The 25,449-nt window shown below is 35.4% G+C and overlaps 1 protein-coding gene across 1 annotated transcript in view; it reads left to right on the top strand.

The window, feature by feature from the left end:
* LOC150093672 (uncharacterized) overlaps nucleotides 1-19,138 on the top strand; it is a 175,272-nt gene extending 156,134 nt beyond the window's left edge. Inside the window, exons 13-14 of the mRNA XM_090412714.1 lie at nucleotides 7,694-7,775; nucleotides 18,318-19,138. Of these exons, the coding sequence (XP_090268840.1) occupies nucleotides 7,694-7,775; nucleotides 18,318-18,416 (181 nt within the window). The 3' untranslated portion in view covers nucleotides 18,417-19,138. The remainder of the gene's footprint in view (nucleotides 1-7,693; nucleotides 7,776-18,317) is intronic.
* Nucleotides 19,139-25,449: the final 6,311 nt, after the last annotated feature.

A 25,449-nucleotide genomic window follows, 5' to 3' on the forward strand; every position in this document is an offset into this window, starting at 1 on the left:
AAAATCAAAGGTCAGTGGGCATGAGCTGAAAGAGATTAGGAGCTTCAATGTACCTAGGAAGCAACATGATGCACAAGTCACACTGTTAAAAAGAGATAAGATCTTGGATGACAAAAGTGAAAGGTAACCTACAAATAATGGACAAGATATAGAAAAGTAAATCAGAGAGTATTTCCACCAAATTGAAACTGCTGGAAACAAGCATGTTCACAAGCACTCTTTATGATTGGAAAATGGAACATTTAGAGTTAATATTTAAACAACTTAGAATATAATGTAGATATCTTAATCTTTTTAGAATTTATTTATTATTTATAGTATGGCATAATAATAAAAAAAAGACACGATATCAAAATATATAAATACGTATTTGTGTACACGATAAAAAAGAGACAGTCATAAACCAAACCATCTGGCCCATTGTGACCCCCACAGTCACATTGGGGTGTAGATGATCTTCCCCACTTGTGTAAGCTGTCTGTGCAGATACCATGTCCTGTGCATATCCTATTTGATCCATAGATGATGTGGAAACTCAATCCCTTTCAGATTTTGTTGGGAAGGATATACTTGTTTTTCTTTCCAAGTTTCTAGCCATTTCGAATTAACATTGAAATTGCTATTTACTAATTTTTCAGCCAGTATTAGTGGAGACCGTTGAGATTTAAGGCGATTTATACTTATATGTGGGAGGTCTTCATGTATTGGTAACAGGGGATTGCTGTTTATTTTGTTGTACTTTTATGAGAGCATCTTGTCTGCTCAGGTTCGGTGGTGCAATGCTGCTCAAAGTTGGAAGCCGGTAGAGGGACTGTATTTGACACAGCCTGTTATTGACCTCATTGCTGCATTTATTTGCAAGTCAATTTTCTTGATATGAGGACTGTTTAGTCATATTGGTGAAAGTATTCTGCTGCAGAGTAGACTAGGCCCAACATGGAGCATTGCAGTGTAATAAACCCCATGTAGAACCACACAGTTTTTATGATGTTATTATAGGTTCTGATCTTTAAAGAGATATTCTCCAGATGTCTTTTGAAAGATAGTGTTCTATCCAAGGTATCACCCAGATATTTAGGGAAATCTTGGTGCCACAGCATTGTGTTGTTAAAGCTGACCTGGAGTTTCCAATTTGGTGTTTAAGTGAAAAGAGCTAACCTCGGTCTTATTGAGGTTTGGTGTTAGTCTCCATTTATGAAAGTATTCCCCAATGGTTCTAAGGTCATTTGTTGAGAATATCTTCAGTTACTTCTATGTTCTTATGTTGGGTGGCGAGGGCTATATCATCAGCATGAGCAAATTTTCTTGACCTAGTTGTCAGTAGATTAGATGTATATAAGTTGAATAAGAGTGGTGCTAATACTGAGCCTTGCAGGAACCCATTGTTCAGCTGTCTCAGTTTGCTCATTTTGTTTTCCAGTACCACATGAAAGAACCTGTCAGAAAGATGTTCCCAGTAAGTCGTATGATGGATTGGCATGGTATGACTTGTATCAGCTTGTATAGCAACCCCTCTTTCTATACCATTTTGTATATGGCATCACAAACACAACAGAAGTTTTCAAATATCTCTGAAAGCCTGCCTCGATATGGGTCATAAGGCTTAGTATTTGGTCCAAACAACTACGTTGAGCCCTAAAGCCTGTTTGCTCAACAGGGATAACTTCAGATATTTTTGGCCCAATTCTGTTAAAGAGGAGTGTTTCGAGGAGCTTATAACAGCAACTGAGGAGTGCATAGTTCTCTCAATCATAGAGCTATCTGGCGATAGCTCTCTGATTGATTTGGAGGCATGTTGGGTTTTAATATGGCTATTATTTTGGTTCTCTTAAAGTCTGTCGGAATGTTTCTTGTCCTTAAATTGTGAGAAAAGAATCTTGTTAGCCATTGACAAGCATTTTTTCCATAGTTAACCAAGAATTCAGGATGAATACCATCAAAGCCTGATGCTTTGCCAGTTTTAATCTCCTTTCAAGCCTCGGTTATTTCGTCTGTGATATTTTCTCTTGAAAATTGGGAACTATCAGCTGCACTTTGTCATAAGGTTTCTGAGTGATCTTTTAACCTACCGTGTGTGTTGATGATCTCGGGGGGGCTTTAGACAGCGAGGTTATTTGACAGGCAATTTGATCTGGTGTCACCAAAGAATCTTTACGAGTGATTGGGTTACCTCCACCTAACTTCTTTAATAGGCTCCATGCTTTTCTAATTGATTTTTTAAAGCCTAAGTCCTCTGTAGTTTTTATCCATTTTTCTCTGTGCTCGTTATCGAGCTTCTGGATTAATTTTTCAGCTATATTGCAGTCACCAGATTCTAAATAGACTTGGTATAGCTCTTCACAGTCTTTATTCCAGCCAGGTATGTATTCCTTTTGGAAACCCCTTGGAATATAATTCTTCGCTGTTGATATGACTGCTCCAATAAATCTGTTGTAGTTTTCACTCACAGATGGTATCCATCTTACTATTTTATCCAGTTCTTGTGAAAATCCTGCCAATTCACTTTCCTAAAATTCCATCTTGGTCATGTAATGGACCATATTATTGGTATTCCTACTTCTACCAATACTGGTAGAAGTAGGAATACTGGGTGATGTTGGCTGTGTGGAAAATCATCAAGCACTCATCTTGTTGTGTTTAGTGGCTGATTTTGCAAATTTTGGGTAACAAAGCAGAGGTCTGTGTTGTATTCCCTCTTCCATGCTGCAGCCTTAAAGATTCCTCTGTCCTCTGCATCAAATATTAGGCTAAGATTGTTTTGCTCAGCCCAGTTTGTTAATGCTTCACCATTTCCATCATTATTATTGTAATTCCACAGGGGGTAATGGCTGTTAAAATCCCCTATGTAAATAGCTATCAACATCAAATTCCTAATGATGATAGCTATAAAAAATGATGATTACTACTCTCAAAGGGTGTACAGGATATGATAGTACTACATGAAAAATTTACATCATTACTAACTTCCTATCTGCAGTTTTCCTCTAAATCAATCTCTTACCTGTCAAGACTCCAACATTATCAGATCTTATATTTCTCTTTTAAGGCACTTTTTACTGATCAATCCATCTATATCTTGGTCTTCTTCTTCTTGATCTTTTTCCTGCCAACCTGGCAGAGAACACTTGTTTTGCTAATCTTTCCTCTCCCATTCTGTTTAAGTGCATACTACCTGAGATTAGCTCTACTAACACATTCCTGGATGCTAACAATGTCAATTTCTTTCCTAATATTCTCGTTTTTAATAAGGTATTGCCATTGATGCCATATGTTCACGCCCCTAATCTTTCTCAGGACTCTCGTATATGCAGGCTCTAGTCTTAGTCGAGTGATTTATTTCTAACCCAGCTCTCAGATCCATAAGTTAAAATTGGTTTGAACACAGTCTTGTATACAGCTAATTAATATTTTGACTAATTTCTCTCTTATTCCAACATTTCTCTTCTATTACAACAGTTATTCAATTTAGTCAGAGAATTTTGCAGACTTGTACTAGATTTATTTAAAAGTATAACATCATCATAAAGTAAAGAGCTGAGATTAACATCTCCAATTTGCAAATTACTTCAGGTGGCCATCCTATCAGGGAAGGCGGAAGGCTTATAGATGTTAACAACTGTGAGATCTTCAATTCTTGCTGGGATAGTGTGTATATTCTGATTAATGTGTGCTGATATTAAGTGAGCATTCTCTATATTATTGCATAAGCAAGTTTCAGTCATGAGCTTCGTGATAAGTAGTTCCTAGTATATCATACCCTGCAATTTTTCCTCTCTAGATTTCAATTGCTCATTGTCTGTGTGTCTCTTGAATGACAGTTATGTCTATATCATTTTCTCTAAGGATTTTTGAGAGATATTGACTTTTAGCAAAGCTGATTACTTCAATGTTGAGTTGGCAAATCCAGAAATTAGCACCCAGTTTTCTTTTCTTGTGGTCCTGAAAAGAACTCTTTGGTGATTGTATAGCTTGTGATTTTATGTGTCTATATTCAAGAGATTGTTAAGATAGGTCTACCTGCCAGCAATCGCTCTAGCTCATTTAGCATTAGCCAGAGTGCACCAAGTGGAGGCAAGATAGAAATATGGATTTAAGAGACTGTAACTTACCTCGTCATCAAATTCCTGCCATGTACCATCAAGTACAGGATATGATCATACTACATGAAAAATTTACATCATTACTAACTTCCTATCTACAATTTCCCTCCAAATCAGTCTGTTACCTGTCAAGTCTCCAGCTTTATCAGATCTTATATTTCTATCTTCTAAGGCACTTTTTATCTACAATTTCCCTCCAAATCAGTCTGTTACCTGTCAAGTCTCCAGCTTTATCAGATCTTATATTTCTATCTTCTAAGGCACTTTTTATCGTATCAATCAACATATATGTTGGTCTTCCTCTGGTTTTTTTTCCTGCCACCCTGGCAGAGAACACTTGTTTTGCTAATCTTTCCTCTTCCATTCTGTTTAAGTGACCATACCACCTTTTTAGCTCTGCTAACGCATTCCTGGATGCTGACAATGTCAAGTTCTAGACTAATATCCTCGGTTTTAATATGATATTGCCATTGATGCCATCTGTTCATGCCCTTAATCTTTCTCAGGACTCTCATATCTGCAGTCTCTAATCTTTGGTCAATATCATTTTATTAACTTATGGATCTGAGAGCTGGGTCAGAAGTAAAACACTTGACTCGGTTTTAATATGATATTGCCATTGATGCCATCTGTTCATGCCCTTAATCTTTCTCAGGACTCTCATATCTGCAGTCTCTAATCTTTGGTCAATATCATTTTATTAACTTATGGATCTGAGAGCTGGGTCAGAAGTAAAACACTTGACCCAGCTCTCAGATCCATAAGTTAATATTGGTTTGAACACTCTTGTATATAGCTAATTTAGTGTTTTGACTAATTTCTCTCTTATTCCATATAAATTTGTTCAGTTTGACTTCCTACCATACCAGTTTTGTTGATTCTGTTGTCTATTTCCATAATTAATTTACTATCTTCACTAAAAATTGTGCCTAAGTAGCTGAAATGTTTTACTTGTTCTATATGTTCTCCACTCACAATGCAGTTGATATTTTCAATGCTTCTGCCTATTTTCATTGTCTTTGTCTTGTTATTGCTGAACTTCATACCATATCTATTACAACAGTTATTCAATTTAGTTAGGGAATCTTGCAAACTGGTAGCAGATTTATTTAGAAGTATAACATCATCTGCATAAAGCAAAGAGCTGACATTAACATCTCCAATTTTGATATCAGATTTAATACCACTTTCCTTCATAATGTAATCTATATAGATAATGAATAACAGAGGGGATAATGTACATCTTTCTCTGACACCAGATTTTACATTAAACCATCTTTCTGTACTTCCTTCAATTCTAACTGCTGACTTACAACTCAAAGACTAAATATCGCTTTATATAATGCATCGTTGACACCATATAACTGTAGTGTTTTGAATAGCTTTTCTCTTAGTACCTTGTCATATGCCTTTTCCAGATCTACAAAACTTAATTACAGAACTTTGTTATATTCCCATGATTTCTCAACTATTTGTCGTAAAGTGAAAATCTGATTATGACAACCTCTATTTGGCTTGAATCCAGCTTGTTCTTCACCAAGTTTTTCTTCCACAGTCTTTCTCAACCATTTCTCAAGTATACCTGCATATATCTTATCAGAAACACATAGTAGAGAAATACCTCTGCTACGTGTTTCTGATTCTCACATTCAGTTTTATTTCCCTTTTTATATATGGGTACTATGAGAGCTGTACTCCAATCATCCGGAATTCGTCCCTCTGTCCAGGCCTTCCTTCTGAACTATGCAGTGCAGCCATTGTTCAGAAGGAAGCCTATCTACTCCAGCTGCCTTTCCACATTTCAGGCCTTTGAATATATTCCTGACTGCATGCCTGTTGAGTGTTTTTACCACTGTGCTATCACTGCTTGTTTCGTTTAGAAATTTTTCAAAGTAATTACTCCATACTTCCAGGATATCTTTTTCTCCAGTTTCATGTCACCTTTATCATCTCTAATTTCTTTTACAGCACTCTTTCCTCCATTTTTGAGCTTCTTCAACCACCTCTAGAATATCTTGCCACCTTACCTTTAAGTTATAAAAAAAAAAAAATTTTCATAACCCCACATGCCCTCGAGGGTACATAGGTCTGACAGGCCAAAGTTAACCCTGTGAGAATGGCCAGTCCTCAGCAGAGTGCCATCAGCATCAAACAATTGGTCCTTCCAACTACTAACCATGCTCAGACTTGCTTAACTTTTTGCATGAGCTATTAGTAGCAGATCGACCAACCTTTGCTGACATACAAAAAAATATACATGGGGATTATAAGAGATCTGAGGAATTAATGGTCTCTGTGTAAAGATCTGTAAATGAATCATCGCATCGTAATAGTACAGTAATGAAAGCAGGTTGAATGTCAACACATATACTTGGAGAAATACAATTATTACATAATGGCTGTTTATCGATCTTTCTCTTATGACTTCTACCAAGAATTGGATAGCATTCTGCATGGTTATGCTAATATTATCAAATTGGTGACATGAACATTGATTTGCTAGGAAGAACAGAATTATTATTATCTGGATTACATTGACTATTAGGCATATTGTCCTTAGCAATATGTAAATACAGTGAGAGAATTCGCTGTCTATGCATTATGTTTAGATCCTGCAATAGTTTGGATAGTACAAATAAAGTCCATGCAGCAGTGTTAAATTAAACAATTACAAATCACGTGAAAATTTATTTGCAGTCAGCATCCAAAGACACGGTAATCCACTCAAAACCAAAAATGAATAGTGTCTGAGACTTTTATGACTAAAATACATAGGATTAAAACAGATTTTTTTTTCTGCATTAATCACTTATTTAGAAACAATGAAAGACTATCCAGCCAGAGTAGAGGTATTGTGATATGTAATTGTGCCATGCTTTGCCTCTTTGTGTCCCTGCAAACTGCATCTCCATGGAATCTGAAAACTCCCACAATGAGAGTTTTCATACTAACACTAGCCACAGTATTTACCATATCTCTCCTCAAACTCCTTTACTGCCAGAACACTCACAACCACCTTTGGCAACCCATTCCAGTCATTCACAACTTCCCATGCAAAAAATTTAGTCCTGAAGTTCTTCCTAATTACATCTTTACACCACCCAGGAATAATCCTTTGTTCTTTCTCATGAAGTCATGTATTGAAAAATTTCTTCAGCTTTATTCTATAAAATCCTTTTATTAACATACAGAGTGATCAAAATTAGTATCCAAATGCTGCAAAACTTTGCAGAATACATCATTCTGATACTTAAATTAAACAACCTAATTAGGGGCATTGTTGCACATAATACATTAAAATAAAAATTGGAATGGCTTGACAAATTTTTGTAAGGGTTCCTCTAAATTTCAATAAAATCATCCAGCCAAAGTCCTGGAATAACTTGTGTACAGATGAATAGATTGATAAAAGCAATCTAATATGTGTTTCAGCATGTTTTGCAGAATACACCTTAAAACAGTATTGCTTCAATTTAAAAATACAAAATTCTCTCGAGAATTGTTATTTGTGTGGTAGTGGTTAAATCATTTTTGTTTCTTCTTTTGTAATGCAACAATATCAAATAAGTATAAATATTTTCTGCTTTTTACAGTTACACGTTTATTGTTTTGCCAGATGTGTGGATCATTCATATACCGCATAAAGCTTCTAGTTATACATTGGAATTTTTACAGGTGATGTATATTTTTTAATTGATACTATTATGATTGTTATTACTAATGGCTACTATAAAAACTGCATCATTTGTTTTTGTATTTTAATTCCTAGCTACATGTGCTGTTAGTAAATCATCACTTATTTGGTCACTTGAAGCATGATAAATTGCAATTGATTTGAACACTGTCCATAAGCAAACTATAAAATTAGCTATTTTTTTTGTATGGTTTGTGTGTGTGTTGGGGGAGGGGTAATTATAATTAAGGTTCACATTTTGAAAGGCTGTAATTGGTTAACTACTCAGGGAACAATTTAATATTTAATATAATGATGCATGCAGCAATAGAATTTTATTTTGTGCAAAAACCAACTTTAGTTCTAAAAGTTACCACTGGGACGATATATTGCAGTGCTATAGTGAGCAATTCAAAATGTCACAAAACGTAGGGTACACACAGCGCGTTTTAACTACATGTGCTGTTAGTAAATCCTCACTTATTTGGTCATTTGAAGCATGACAAATTGCAATTGATTCGAACTGTCCATAAGCAAACTATAAAATTAGCTATTTTTTGTATGGTTTGTGTGTGTGTGTTAGGGGAGGTGTGATTATAATTAAGGTTCACATTTTGAAAGGCTGTAATTGGTTAACTACTCAGGGAATGATTTAATATAATGATGCATGCAGCAATAGAATTTTATTTTGTGCAAAAACCAACTTTAGTTCTAAAAGTTGCCACTGGGACGATATATTGCACTGCAGTGCTGTAGTGGGCAATTCAAAATGTCACAAAACGTAGGGTACACACAGCGCGTTGTGTGATTACACAACGACATGTTTGATATGCTATCCTCTATTGTTGGCAACATGCTGAAACGACAAAATCGCATCCTCGACCACAGGACATAGAGTTTCACTTGAAATGTTTTGGATATGGTATATAATGGTGGTCTTTTGGTCCACTAAGTTGGCTATGTGTCCACGATAGACAATATCTTTGAGATGTCTTCACAGCCAAAAGTCAGAGGGATTCAGATCTGGCAAGTATGCTGGCCACATACGAAAAATGGCAGCTGATGATTCTGTCTTCAGTAAAATGTTTCTGAAGCAACTACTCAATGGTGGCAATGTGAGGAGGTACACTGTTGAGGTGTTAGAATCATCTGATTGGTTAAAATGCACATTACTTGCCATTAGCAGTGCAGGTAACGAGACCAGTAGGACCAAGCTCCTTGAAAAAAGATGGTCCGATAACGAATTCCGCTGTAAAACCGCACCAAACAGTGACCTAGGGGAATGAAGAGGAATCTATTACACGACATATGAGTTGTGGTTACCCAAATTCTGCAGTTGTGTGTATGTTCACAGCACCGTCCAGATGGAAGTGAGCTTTGTCGGTCTAGAAAATGTTCATGGCCAGTCATTGTCCAGTTCAGTTCGAGCAAGAAACTGCAGGACAGATGTTTCAGTCAGGAGGATTAAATAATTGCTGAATGTGGGAAATCTTGTGAGGATGGCATCACAGAATTTGCCTTACAATTTGTAAACCTTGCAATATGCTGCACACTGCTGCTTCCTATATTTGCCGTCTTTTCTTCTTCTAACGTTGTGACTGCTTCCTCCACTGTCTACCATTTGATGGGCTTCTGTTCTTTGCCAGGTTTGACATCTAAGGAACCTGTCTCTTCAAATTTCCAGATCATTTTGCGCAAACCATTTGTTACCGTCATAGGACCTGTTTTTAATCCCTTTAATGTTCTGAACTTTTGCAATGTGTGCTGTCAAGGCACAGCTGTTATTTTGTTAAAATAACTTCATGAGAAGTGCGCAATCCTTTGGTAATGGTAACGTTGTGCTTTAACACGTTGTCTGCTCATAGACAATGAACTGACACATTCCGCAGTTACCTGCTTTTATAGAAGCTTCTTTTGAAGTAATCGTCATTGGGGACATTTGTCATTTGCATAAATGGTATGGTTGCAGTATATTGCTGCATACCTGACATATCATATGTAATTTACATATATTGCAGTGCCATGTATTGCCCTAGTGGCGACTTGTGTAACATTGGGTTTTACACAAAATAAAATTCCATTGCTACACCCATGATGTTAAATATTAAATCATTCCACTGAGTAGTTATCCAGTTACAGCCTTTCAAAATGTGAACTTTAATTATAATCACTTTTTCTCAATAAATAGTAATAATTGAGAAATTAGTTGGTCCATGCTGAAGCACCTCTGTAGCGCAGTTGGAAGAACGATGATACGTTGCACCTCTCAATTAGAAAAGGCCTAAGTTCAATTCTTGTCATGACGGGAGGAATCTTTATATGGATTTTTTTCAATTGAAGGTGAGTTAGCTGATCTCATGCGGAGATAGCAGGGGTTTTTCGTCCCACATACAGACAAATAGGCTCTTGAACACATGCAATTTACAGACAAAAACATACTAGTGGTGGTGGGCAGTAGATGTCGTTGATGTAGATGATGATGGTAGTAGAAGTTTGATATAGTTAGTGGAGCTGTAAAGTAGGTGTCCTTCCTTCATGAGTCTTGGGACTCCTTGGAGGTGTCACAAAATAAAATAAAATATAATCACCCTGTATATATATATAATTCACTTGATGTTTCTTGTTTATGAGAGGAAAAGTGTTATTAATTTATTCAAAATTATGTGGCATTATTATGTACCACATCTCTCAGACTGATTCAAATTTTAAATATCAAAGTAATCTGTGGCTGATTAAATAGGGAAACTTTATTACAGTTGACTGATGCTATTTGTGAATATTGTCGTTCTGAGCTCACTTGCTTGAACAGACTACAAGATTGTAGGGCAATTTAATATAAAATCATCTGCCTCCATACTCATGCTTACATGAAGAATAAAAACAAGAACAATTTGCCTGTTATAATTTACTTTGTAACCAAGCATAAAAACTTGATACAACTTTCAACCTTCTTGCTAATCAATGCACGTTAATTTAGCAAGAATGGGACATGTTTCACTGAGGCCTTGAGGTTTTGTGCATATAATATATGGTGGTGGTTGGGGGGAATTACACTGAGTTTATTGGAAGAAACTAATCAGTTCTTGCATTCAGGAACTGAGAATTTGTAAGGATCAAAGTTTGTTATGTGGTAAATTTCCATTAAGCCTCCTGATGGTATGTTATAGGATCTTCTGATCTTATAACAAGAGTTAGATGGATGAGTAGTATCATTAAGCATGAGCTATGAACAAAGAAAATGTTGTGGAGGGTATATAAGGAGAAAGATGACCATGGTAAGGAAGGAAAATTCACATTATGGGAAGAAATTAGTCAAACAGGTGAAAAGAAATCCCAATGTTTTTTCGTTATGTTGCAAGTAGGAGGAATAATGACTACAGAAGGATAACTTTAATGAGTGCAGATGGTAGAGAGGTAGCAGAGGCAGACAAAATTGTTGAGCTACTGATATTAAGATATTGTTATGACAGAGATGACAGGCACTGATGTGAGGACAGAGACTGAAGAATGGGAAGTACTTACTATATTTCAGAATTTGATTGCAAATACAGCTGTCAGATTGAAAGGGATATCAGCTCGTGTTTTTTCGAGAACATGCAGGAGAACTGGTGATGCCTTTGACTGAGTCTCAGCTTTGGCAAAGTCCCAAGAGAGTGGAAGGAGGACAAAATAATTCCTTTGCATAAAGGAGGATCTAAGCCTGACAGCAAATTATAGACCAACCAGTATCTCAGGAGTGGTGGTAAAAGTATTGGAAAAGTTAGTCAAGAAGAGAATTCAGAAATGGGTGGATAAGAATATGATACTCTATGAGAAGTAGCATGGCTTTGTGAAGGGTCAGTCATGCCTTGGTAATCTACTAACTTTTCATAATAGGGTGACAACTAAGTTGGATAAAGGGAATTGCTACATGATGATACCACTGAATTTACTTTGACAGGATGCCTCATGGAACTCTGTTACACACACTGCAACAAATGAGAATGTTGCATTAACTGCCCCTCCATTAACTACCTAAAAATAGTTAATGGAGGGGCAGAATCCCAAAGAAGGCACATGACCAGCAGTGTTCTGCAGGGCTCTGTGCTTGGACCACTGCTGTTTCATTTGTACATAAATGATTTGAAGGGAGATATTTAGTTGTTTACTGATGATGCAAATTTGGGTAGAGTAACAGTTAATCAAGATGATGTAAAGAGCTTGCAGGATGATTTAAATAGGCTGTGACAGTATTGGGCAAAACATAATGGATGTCAGTATAATGTGGAAAAGTATAAATTTCTATGCATTTTGGGCACAAAGATTATAAGCTGTGTACCACATTGAGGGTACTGTACTCTAGGAAATTGATGAGGCCAGGGATTTAGGGTAGTAGTAATAGATTGCTGAAGTATAGACAGCATATTGCTAAAGTAGCCAGGTAGCTCACAGGATTACTTAGTTATTGAAGAACACACTAATAAACAGAGATAAGAAGGTTATCATTCCTCTTTATAAAGGAATTTATAAAGAGGAATGATAACCAGACCTGAGCACAGTAATCCAGATGTGGATTACTGTGCTCAGGTCTGGTCATCTAGGTTTCTTGGGGATGAGGAAGTAGTGGATTGAATCCAGAATAAAGAATCTCTATATTTTCATTACAAATAATTCTCAGGAAAATAACCCTATTCCAAAAAGTTTAACATGAGGAGAAATACTAAGAGTAAAGTGCTAACTTTGCAGTTTGCTGAACAAATTTGAGTTCATTTCTTAGTTTGAATAGTTTTCTTCTTGTCTTCCATATTCTGTAATTCTATAAACACACTCTCATGAAGAACACAATTTAGAAGAAAATTGCCACTTTCTTCTTAAATTAAAATATTCCATCTTTGCTTCATCTGTTGACAGGAAACAAACACTAGATCAAAGATAGTACAAAAATTTGCTCTTTCCAACTTTGAGCTACAGTATTATTCCTCTTACAACAAACAACAATATTCAAAGCCTTCATCTATATTATCTTTTGGTAGTCATATGCCATTTGAAACAAATAAATACTTTCAGATAAATCTGTCTCCAAATACATTCCTATAACCTTTTCTTCAGTCAAAATGGTACTGGAACCCATTGCCATTATGAAATATTGCTAAGTTAGCAATATCTTACAAAATGAATTAGTTACAAATTATTTTAACAACACTTTGTAAAATCAATCATAATTTTTGATTCTCTTCGTAATAAAAGTGAGTTTATTTATAATGTTAAATTAGGTTTTGTGACAATATTAAAAGAAACCATTGCATAACTGTAAATGAGGTGGGGAATATACAGTATTGAACAAATTAATCTGAACACTCACATTTTAAAGAAACATTTTAATTTTGCAAGAAAATAAGTACTAAAATTAAACTCCAACTATAAATTATTAATTATGTGTTCCTAATAAGTTCATTAATTCAATTAGGCATGGACTCTATCAATATAGAACACATTTGTCTTATTTCAGCATCTTGATACCATACTTTTATAATGGATTGTATTAAGTTATCCTTTGAATCACAATTTAATTTTCCAAATCTCTTTGTCACTGTGGCCCACAAATTTTCTATTGGGTTAATGTCAGGAGAGTTAGCTGGCCACTGAAGCAATGGAATGTTGTGATTTTTGAGGAAATGTATCACTTTTGTTGACGTGTAGCATGGAACAAGATCCTGTTGGAAGATGAGTTCTTTGTCTTTCTGGATCTGTGGGATCACTCTTTTCTTCAATATTTTTATGTATTGGTCACTTTTCATCATACCGTCAACAGGCACAAGTGATCCTGGACCGTCATGTGTAAAACAACCTCAGAACATCTTTTTAGCTGGTTGTTTAGGAGCTTATTTAAGGTGGGCAGGAGAAGTCTTCTCAGCCGCTGATTTACGAACATAGGATACTTACTCTCTTTGGACAAAGAAATGGCTCTCATCACTTCTTTTTTGGTCTGTGGGCAGTCCACCTTGCTTCCAACAATCTTCAATGGACTGTCATGTCAAACATTAATCCCACTAGCTGCCAAGTCTATATTTAAGTCTACAGCAGGCAATCTTGGATTCATTTTGCTTTTCCTAACTAGTAAATAATCTTGAGTAAGTGTAGTTTTCCTTTCTCACCCACAGTTTCCTTTTCTGTCAGGAGAAAAGGTACCTGTCTCCCTAAACCTCTTTAAAATCACATTAATAGTACCATTAACCAACTCCACACTCATTGGCAATTTGTCTTTGAGTCATGGATGTGTGCTGAGAAAAAGTACATATTCGCAAATACTTTCTTGGAGATGTATCCATTTTATAGCTACACAAAATGAATAAAACACTACAAATATCAACTTGTTTACACTATTAGTAAACATCATACAGACAGTTAAAACAAGGCAGTGTTCAATCAAGATAGTAAACTAAAACCAAAACCCAAATTATTGCAAACGGAAACAAAAACCAAACCCAAAACTTAATGAAAATTTGGATTGTTCAGATTAATTTGTTTGCTACTGCATATTTAATTAATCCAATTTCTTTTCAATTTTTTTTAATAAGACCCCTTAATAATTCACCTAATTAAAAAAATAAATAAAATATGGTGTATCTGAATGAAAGATATCAGATACTCCATAGAAACTCAAAAGCTCTGTGCAAAAAGAAAGGTTCACTGATTTTAAGCATTCTTTAGAAAAATAAATCAGAAAAAATCTCAAATTGGGAGGTAAACTATACTGAACAGGGCAAAATAAACAGTATTGTGCTTATTTCAAGCATCATTCTATTTACTATTGAATTTTGGCAAGATAATACAAAAATGAACATGCAAAGTAAATACTATACAACTCAGCAACCTCGTCAAAAACTTACATTTTAATAAAATTACTAGCGAGATGCTGGAGATTTCTTTAAGTAATGAGTAAAGTACAAATACTAAGCTAAATCCTAAACAGCCTTTTGGGCTCTATCTTTCTTCATAATAATAGTTTTCACTTAATACTTTAGTATTAGTTTGAAAATGACTTTTTCAAAATGGCTAATCATTAATTTCAATAAATGGCTAATGATTTATTGAAAACCTCCAAGATACATCCCAGCTCTATCAGGAAAATTACTGTGCAATCTTCCATCAGACAAATCCTGAAAATGGGCCCGAGCTTCCTGAACTTGTACACCCAGTATCTCGGGAAGAAGTACAGGTAGCCTTAAAACTCACCAAGAATGGCAAGGCTTTATGTGAGTGGATGGTATCATCCCAGAGTTTCTAAAACATCTCGGTCAACAAGGCCAAATATGGCTGGCCGCCCTTTTCTCAAAAATTATAATGACTGGAAAACTACTAAATCTGTGGTCGGAAGCCAAAATAATTACCGTGCCCAACCAAACCAGGTAAAGATCCAAATGATGTCAAAAATCTATGACCTATCTCCCTGCTTTGCTCCACCTTTAAGCTCTTTGAAAGAATTTCACCACTCATCAAAAGAGCACTCCCAATTGAACAAGCTGGCTTCAGTCCAGGAAGAAGTTGCTGTGATCAGGTCTTGGCCCTGACAACACAGATTGAAGCAGGCTTCCAGAAGAAACTTAAATCCAGAGCCACTTTCATTGACCTAACATCAGCTTATGACACAGTCTGGATCAGGGGGCCTCCTCCTAAAGCTAGGAAATATAAGGTGCAAAAAAACTTTCGAACTTTTTGAATCCATTCTCTTGAACAGAAAAATCCGGGTCCATATTGGCAGAAAAAAGAGCAGGCCCAGATTCCTTCACAACGGTCTCCCACAGGACTCTGTGTTATCCCCTTTACTCTTTAATATCTACATATATGACTTACCACATACCAGCTCAAGCAAGTATATGTACGCTGATGACCTAGCAATCCTACATCAATCAACCTTTAACACAGACCTGAACATCCTGGAAGAGTACTTCAAACAGTGGTACTTGAAGCCAAATCCAACAAAAACTGTGTCTGCAGTATTTCACCAGAACAATGCAGAGGCGAATCGACACCTCAACCTTTCTTTCTGTGGAAAAATAGTAGAACACGAGCCTCACCCAAAATACCTTGGAGTGAGCCTGGACAGAAGCCTAACCTATAAAAGGCACATCACCAACCTGCCCAACAAAATTAAAACGAGAAACAATATCATTTCAGGGCTTGCTGGAACAATCTGAGGTTGTGGTGCAGAAGTCCTAAGGTCGTCTGCACTAGCCCTCGCGTTCTCTGCAGCAGAATATTGTGCTCCTGTCTGGGAAAGAAGTGCACACAATTAGGGGGACAGTGAGAAGCACCCCTCTCTGCTGGCTACCTGTTCTATCTAACATTGCTCCACCAAACATATGGAGAAAACATGCCTCGATTAAAGAATTTAATAAAGCAATGAACAACCTACTCCTGCCCCTGCACCAGACTCTCATAAATTCACCTAGTCTTCGCCTAAAATCTAGAAAGCCTTTCTGGTCCATGGATGAACTCTCTTCAGCTGCCCTGCCATCAACACCTGACATGTAGAGAGAATACTGGTAGAAGATCCTTGTGCTCTGCAGCCTGGTTTTGCTCTTCCTAGGAAGATTTGGTAATCAATCAACTCCATTTATGTAGTAGGTAGCAACATCTGCCCTGGTTAGTTCTGATGTGGCTACCTACTACATAAATGGAGGCTGTTATACCACCCTTATTGTGATTGTTCTCTGGTGGCTCAGACGATTACTCATATTGTGAACGACTGCCCAAGGCACCAATTTCACGGTGGTGGCCTACAGGACATCCACAAGGTGACGGATGAGGCCTTGAATTGGCTTTCCAGACTGGACATTGACCTGTAGCTGTTCTGTATTCCTTTTGCAATAAGAATAAATAAGTGAATAGGATAGTGACCTCTCACACACACTCATTCTCTGATAAATCAACTATCTGGAGATATTCAGACAGCATCCATGCCACAGTAGGATTCACATCTTATTGCAGTATAAGAGATAGATTGGATAGCAGAGATTCTATCTGCTCAGCTAATCAAGTCAGCTAGTGATCTGGTTATAAGAAAAGTGTGTCATCAAAGTGGAAGGGAAGAGGAATCATATTATGCTTTTAGTTGAATTAATGATTAGTAAATGAATGCATTTATATTCACAATATAACTTATGAAAATGGATTACATTCCCTAAATGCAGAATCTTTATGCCTGTCCTATAATTTATTGTCATCATAATCTCCCTAAGGCAGGTGAAGCTACCATGAACAATAGGTTTCCAGTCCAATCTATCAGCAGCCAAGTTATTTAAATTTCTATGAAAGTTCACACCACTTATAGTCTTGATGTTTTCTATTCATTTCCTTTCAGGTCTTCCTGGTGGCATCTTTCCTTTTGCTATTCCATTTTGGAGAATTTGAGGAACTTTTAATAAGCATTCTGTACATGTCCATACACACTGTGTTTTTCTCTGATTCTTGACTTATCATAGTGTAATTATTCACTAATTGGTTTTCATTTGGGTCCATGATGTTTTGTTTATTTTCTTCAAACACTGTCAATCTTTGTTCTGCTTGATAACCCGAGTCTCTGCACCATAAACAACTATGGGGAGTACCACTGATCTACAATATATACTTTGATCTTATGTTTTTTGGAGAGAGATGTGTATTTTCCCATATATTTGTAAGTTTGGTCATAGTAGACCACCCTAGATTTATCCTGTGTTTAATAGTTTCTTCATAATTCAGCTTGTTTTTGATCAGTGTGTGTGTACGTAATTGAATTTTTTAAACCTTTTCCAGTTTATTTCCTTCCACTGTTAAGTTCTCCATTTCTGCCTATTCAATTCATTGTTTTAATTTTACTAAATTTATCTGCATTGCATAATCTCGACCTTTTTTATGCAAGTTTTCAATCATATTTTAAGTTTCTTTTATTATCTGTAAATAACACTATTTCATCTATATATTTTATATGATGTAAATTTTGTCCATTCACATGCTTTCTGGAATAGACTATTTCACTAGTTCTTTCATGCACATGATAAACAAATAAGGTGAAAGCAGATGTCTCTGCATGACACCTCTCAACTGGTATTTCAAGTTTCAACTGCTTCAAATTTTATTGTTGCCATAGTATTTTTACAGTATTTGAGGATAATATTGAGTATTTCTCCCCTCTTTTCTCTCTCTCTCTCTAAAATTTCAAACAGCAAATTTCTGTTTTTATTCCACATCAATTCAGTTAATTGTAAAATAGTATAGATTGCATCAGTTGTAGATATTCCTCTCCTAAATCCCACTTACAATGGTTTTATTGTTTTCTTTGCTGCTACCAAGTTAATTAAACTTTGAATGCTATTGTATTCATTAAAATTTGGCCTTGAAAATCCACTTGGTAACAACTTTGGTTAAAAAGATTTGGTTCAGTTGAAATATAAAAACCATTATATCATTACTTTTTTAATACTCTATGAAAAATATTTCATTAATCTAACATGAGTTTTGGATATTTTATATACTCTGATAACTTTCTCACTGAACGTTGTCCTAACATTTTGTCATTTCAGAATCCATATCACCGCCTTAAAAATAGAGTGGAACGATTTGAATTCATTTCTGATATAATGAGGAGGTATCACATTGGAAATTGTCAAACACTGAGATGACAATAAATGAAGTGTAGTATTATAATAAAAGTAAATAAAATATTGAAATAGCACTAATTTATTTCACTTATATACTACCAAAATGTAATTTCTCAAATTTTATATTAACATATTCCTTTATTGATGCTACAACAGAATTTTTCATGTGACTCAAATGGCAGAATAGAAAAGAAATTAAGGCATTATGATGGATTCCTTTAGGAAATACAGGGTGTCCCAAAAGTCACTGCATATTTTTGTGAAACTGTGATTTTCAAATAAATTTCATTATGACAAGTAGTATATTTATTCTTTTTAATGTAAAGAAGCATAAGTATTTGTAATTTGTTAGATTTTTTTATAATTTTCATCCAATTTTAATATTTTCTTTTCAGACCCATAGTTCATGATGAATGTTCAGGAGTGAATTATTGTTTTAACATTCTGCATCAAAGGAATGAAATTTGAAACAAAACTTTACAAGGAGATTTTATAGACCTGGTCCTACAGTCGATGTAATTAGAACACACTGGTGAATAAGTTTAAAGAACTGGGTCTATGGTGGTTAGAAGAATGTACTGCCTAAGATCTAGGTCTCCCATATTCAGATCCACCAATTCAGAAATTCAACTGTCCAGGAATACCTTTGAGGTATTCCTGGACTGTTGAAATGTAATGACATGGTTCTCTGCCTTGCTGAAGAATATCAAGGTATGCAGTTCCTGTGACTGTTGCTTCTGCAAAAAAAAAAAAAAAAAAAAAAAAAAAAAAAAAGGTTTGTAAATCCAGAATAAAATAACAGCCTAACAGACAATAAATAATCCATGGTCCATTAGGCTATTATTTTGGATTGGATCGACAATTTTCTCTGTGCAGTTTATGCAACAATTGGATGTGGTAGGGCATTTTCACCAGTGTTGGATGTAAAATTCTGTAAACTGATGTCTTGAGTATGTTTTGTCTTTGAGATCCCTCCAGTAACCAATAATGTTGGGTCCTCTTCAAACATTTCTTTGATTCAATGCTTTCATGTACTGTTCTTGTGTGTCTGCTTCTCTCCCCACTGACAAAAAACCCAGCTCTTTTAAACTTATTCACCAATGATCTAATTGCATTCTCTGTAGAACCAGGTCTATGAAATTTCCTTAAAAAGCTTTGTCTAACTTCATTCCTCCGATGTGGGATGTTCTAACAAAAATTTGCTCCTGAACACTCATCATGAATCTGGTCGAAGAGCTATACATAACCAAGGTGACCACATTCTCTCCGATTAGTGAAAGTGACCATGCAGTCTTGACTTGGGAGATTGTACAACATGAGAAATATTCTGTCAAGAAGGGGGTATATGTGGAATTACAAGACAGGTGATTATGACAAGCTTAAATCTGTGCCATGGCATAAAACACTGCAGGATAAGGATGTTAGTAGTGCATGGGAGATAATTAAGGAAGCAATATTAAATTGTTTATCTAATGCCTACCTGATTACCTAAGGTAATCAGCTAGGCATCAGATATACAAGAATGACTAGGAGGATTAACCTTAATGGGTGATGATGGTCATGAGGTGACAGAAGCAGATAAAATAGTCAAGTTACTGAGTAACCATTTTGCAAGGGTATATCATCCTAGTGAGGTTACTGTTTTAACATATATGACAGACACTAATGCAGGAACAGAGATGAATGAATTGGAGATTCTTAGGATATTGCAGAATCTCAATGTAAATACAGCTGTGGGATATCAGCTCAGGTTTTGGGAGAATGTGAAAGGGAACTGGCAATGCCTCTGACTAGGCTATTTAATTTTTAAGTCTCAGTTCTGGTAGAGTTCCAAGGGAGTGGAAAGAGGACAAAATAATTCCCTTGCATAAGGGAGATTCTAAGACTGCAGTAGCAAATTATAGACCAATCTATCTCTCAGACGTGGTGGAAAAATTGGTCAAAAAGAATTCAAGAATGGATGGATAAAAATGTGATACTGTGAAAACAGGTGATTAGTGATGTACTGCAAGGTTCGGTGTTGGTACCACTGCTGTTTAATTTGTGCATAAATGATATAGGAAATAATCTGAAAGGAAATATTCAGGTGTTTGCTGATGATGCAAAATTAGGTAGGGTAGTAGTTAAGGCCATGCAGAAAGCTTGCAGGAATTTAAATAGACTGTCAGTATGAGCAAAAGATAATGGGCATCAGTTTAATGTGGATAAATAGATTACCAGCTATGTATCACATTGATGGCACTGTACTCCAGAAAATATATGAAGCTAGAGATTTAGGGATGGTGGTAAATAGTTAAAGTTTAGATGACATATTGCTAAGGTAGTCCATAAGATTACATGGCTATTGAAGAACACATTATCAAGTAAGGAAGTTGTAATTCCTCTTGATACATCCACATTTGGATTACTGTGCTCAACTCTGGTCTCCTTGGTTTCTTGGGGATGAAGAAGTGGTGGCGAAGATTTATAAGCGATTGACCAAGCTGGTGAGTGGTCTGTGGAATGTTCAATATGAAGATAGATTAATGGTGTGTGGATTGTAGAAGTTGGTTGATAGGAGAAAAAGAGGGGATATGATAGAAACATTTAAGTTGCTTCAAGGATTTTATAGGATTAATGCAGGGGGAAATGTTTCAGCACTTGGCTGGAGGGGCTAGAACAAGGAGTTATCTCTGGAAGTTGAATAAAGGTGTGGTTAGTAGGGGGTGTGAGGACTAGATTTTTTGCTTGAAGAGTTGTGAATGAGTGCTTTATCTATTAATGGGTTCAAGGAGAGGTATGATAGATTGTGTGGATAGTTAGGTCTCCTGTGATCTGTCTTGAAACTCCATGGAGGTGCCCATATAATAATAATAATGAATTATGGGTCTGAAAAGAATACATTAAAAAAAATCAATGAAAATTATAAAAATATCTCTAACACATTACAAAATACTTATGTTTTATGTAAAAAAGAATAAAATATGCTTATAATGAAGTTTATTTGAAAATCACTGTTTAATCAAAATATGCAGTGACTTTTGAGACACCCTGTATTGAAAAATTGACTGAATATTGAGCTGTTGGTGAACCTTTTTAACTAGTAAAAAATATTTTTAATAGTAATAAAATCAGACTTCCATCTAGTCCTTTTAACTTGTATACAATAAAATTTAATTATTAATTTAAATTTATATTGCTATAGTACTTTGTAAATTTTAAATAAGGGAGAAAGTAATTTATCCCATATGTTTATAATTATTCAGTGTGGAACAGAATAAAAAATCTAATGGGTGCTGTATCTTTCTTGATGAGAAATAGTGATTTTTCATCCTTTATGAATAAATATATAATGGAACGGTGCATTTACAATCCCCTTCCTTTCATTAAAATTATTTAGGTTCCGTGGCTTTCACAGATTCATTGTGGTAGCATTCTCTTGTCCTGCCTTGTGAAAGTTGTAAAACATCTCTAAAATTCAAGTAATTCTGAATAATCCACCCACTCCGACATATAATCTGCTCACTATTGGAGTCTCTATAACTCAGTCAGTATTGATAATGCCCACTGGATGGAAATACAGGTGTCTGAATTTTGTCTAGGATGTAAGAACCTCTATGATGGCAGTTGGTGGCAGTTTTCTCTTCATCCCGCAAAACACCAAAAGAACACATGCAATTAGCAGTCATAATACTAGCCTCATATGGCCATAACTCCAAATTGTTCAGTAGTTCACCATCCATGAGAAAAACTTGCCCATTTCTTATGGTGATTGATAGAGAGTTAAAGTTTAGAGGACATGTTGCTAACGTAGCCCATAAGATGGCTATTGAAGAAAACTGGTGGCAGGGTCTTTTTCTTCTGGAAATGTGGGTTTTTTTTTCATCTTGCAAAAGAACACGTGCAATTAGCGGTCATAATACTAGCCTTATATGGCCATAACTCCAAATTGTTCGGTAATTCCCCATCCACGAGAAACACCTGCCCATTTCCCTCCAGTAGTCACTTGTCCTAACTTGGCCTTTTGTGTTATGAAAAACTCGCATGTTCACTTTATACAATCCTCTCAGTGCACTGCAGGTTTGTGTATATCTATCCTTTCCTCTCTTATCCACCAGGTTACACAACTCGTCTGTCTTCAAAATCGACTCACAACTACATATTATATTGGTTACCCTGTCTCTGCATCTTCTCCATCATCTAAATTATGTTTGTTAAATAACAGCACTATTGTATTTATCAGGGTAATAATATGGTTATTATTAATTTATATATTTATTATATGGTAATCAGTTAAGCCAGGTTGGCTTTAATATCCACTTTGATTTTACATGTGGACTGTCTCTGTAATTTAAAATAAATAACAAATTAAATTACTTATTCAGACTTCCATAGTTGCAGAAATCACCCATGTCAGAGTTTTCAGTTATGTGACCCAGGAATGAATAGCTAAATATTTTCATACCAGTGATGTTTTACTAGCTTAAGCTTCATATACGTCCCGTATTTTACGGGATTGTCCTGACGTCCCGATAAAACTCTTTGGGACGCAGAATTGTCCCATAATTTGTGGATTTGTGTTTAACATTCCCATTCTTAAACATAAAACATGTAATTGCCAAGAAATCGATATTAGTTATTGATCATAAAATTGTCTTACCAATTGACAATACTGCAACTAACGGACGTTGTAATAACTAAGCATGGCTTATTTGATATGACACAGATCTGTTATGAAACATAATTAGTTTTATTATTTTATATGTCTTTAAAATGCCGAAGAGAAAGTGTGTTCTCACAGAAAAGTTAAGGACTGAATACCCTTTTATTATACCATGTAATTGCGATGGCAAAGTCGATGAGAAAGTGAAATGTACACAATGTAATGCAATATTCAGTATACAACACAGCGGTCGGTCAGACATCACGCAGCACATCGCTACGAAGAGACACAAATTAGCAGAAAATGCAAGTGTAAGTAGTAAAGTGTCAGATTATTTTTCTAAAAAAAAACAATGGGTGAAATGGAAAGAAATCTTGCAGCTGGTGAAGGTATATTTGCATATCGTGTATGCATGCACAACCAGAGTTTCAGTTCGATGGACTGCATGTCGAAAATAATCCGGAAACTATATGATAAAAAGTCCACTTGCGGTCAAAAGAAGACTCGAGCTATAATTGCAAGTGTATTAGCACTTTATGCAATGGCTGTTTTCAGAAACGAACTTGAGAAAGCTAATTATGTGTCAATAACGATAGACAATTCTAACCACGGTGCTTTGAAAATAGTTCATAGTTCATACCAGAAGAGGCCATCAAAACTATGGTTCTAGAGTTTTTAGATTTACCATGTGAAACTGCAGACCAATTTACAGAATATGTATGGCAACTAGTGACAAAGTGGAATATTGAAAAGAAAGTTGATGCCTTGTCAGCAAATAACAGTCCAACACAATTTTTGCTGACTTTTATATGAGACTTGTTTTTTTACTAATTTGGGTGCGCTGATTTCAAATATCAAACCCATTTTTCTCTATCATGTCAGGTTTTTCCTCTATGGCATTTTCTTTTTGCTAATTTGTAAGTTTTTGATATTTTTAAGGAGGCAGTACTATTTAGAGGATCAAAAAAATCGATTTTTTAATATTATTTTCTAAACCTGCAATGGCACGTACTATAATATTATAGTACGTGCCGTTGCAGGTTCTTACGCATTTATTCGTTTACTAACGAGCGAGAGCGCTGAGCGCTCTGATGCTGATCTGCACACCGCTTTGAATAATAGGCTATATCTTCGGGAATTTTTCGAATTTCTTGATAAAAAATTAGGAACAGATTTTTAAAAGTATATACTTTCAGAAAATAATATTAAAAAATCGATTTTTTTTGATCCTCTAAATAGCACTGCCTCCTTAAAACTATCAAAAACTTACAAATTAGCAAGAGGAAAAACCTGACGTGATATTTGAAATCAGCGCACACAAATTAGTAAACAAGTGGCAGAACATAATCAGCAGAAAAAAAATTTTTTTTTTTTTTGTCGGCCAGTGTAATCATTCTTTACTTGAGAAAATACAGTCATCTGAGAAGTATATCACAGGCAAAGATCAATGATTTAGTATTGTTTCAAGTTCAATTTTAAGATTGCTATAATTAATTAAATTCTTTTCCCTTTGCTGATGTTCATAAGCAAGAAAAGCAAAAAAATTTTGTTGGTTTATTCAAACTGAAAGTGTCCCGTATTTTTTTTTCAAAAATATATGAACCCTACTTAAGCTAGCATTATTATTGTTATTAGAGACCTCAAGGAAGGCCACATGTCACCCACATCAGAATGATGTGGGTGATATGTCGCTGTTACAGCAACATATCACCGACAAAAATTCCTTCACTTCTAAGGAAGAAGTGGAGGAATTTTTTTTTTTGACTCATTAGAACAGGCAGCTGGTAAAGAAAATGGAAAAAGTGGTCCTTGTTGTAGATCTGAACAGCAGAGTAAGAAATTAATCTCACCAGGCATATTAGGAATATTTTGGAAAAATTTAGAGAAAAGAGCAAAGCTAATAATAATAGTAAGTATTTACTGCACTTCTGCTCAGGACAAGAACTAGTCATTCATAACACCATGTTTCAACATAAAGATGTGCACAAGTTCACATGGAGAGAAGACAAGAAATAAGAAAAGCCTTATTGACTACATCATTGTTGATAGTGATATCATAAGCCTGGTTCAGGATATGAGAATATACAGGGGATTCGAAATTGGAAATGACCATTACTTAGTATGAAGCAGAATAAAAATGAATATCACGTGGAAAAGAACAGCATGTAAGAAAGTTTTAAAAAGAATTCAAGTTCAGCAGCTTTTACAGATAAATTGTAGATTCAGCTATGCAAACATTATTGAAAAAAAGTTGCAGCAGTTTGAAAACAAGAACCAAACCTTGGAATCACATTTGCAAATTTAGAAGAAGATATTGATTCAGCTAGGGAAGTATATGGTGAAGTTATCTGCAAGGATAGAAAAATAAGAACACCATCATGGTGGACACAAGAAGCAGCCTGGAAAAGAAGA

Source organism: Typopeltis vanoorti, chromosome 23, assembly GCF_054136105.1.
Source record: "Typopeltis vanoorti isolate ZY-2024b chromosome 23, IOZ_Tvanoo_1.0, whole genome shotgun sequence".
Taxonomy (NCBI): Eukaryota; Metazoa; Arthropoda; class Arachnida; order Uropygi; family Thelyphonidae; genus Typopeltis; species Typopeltis vanoorti.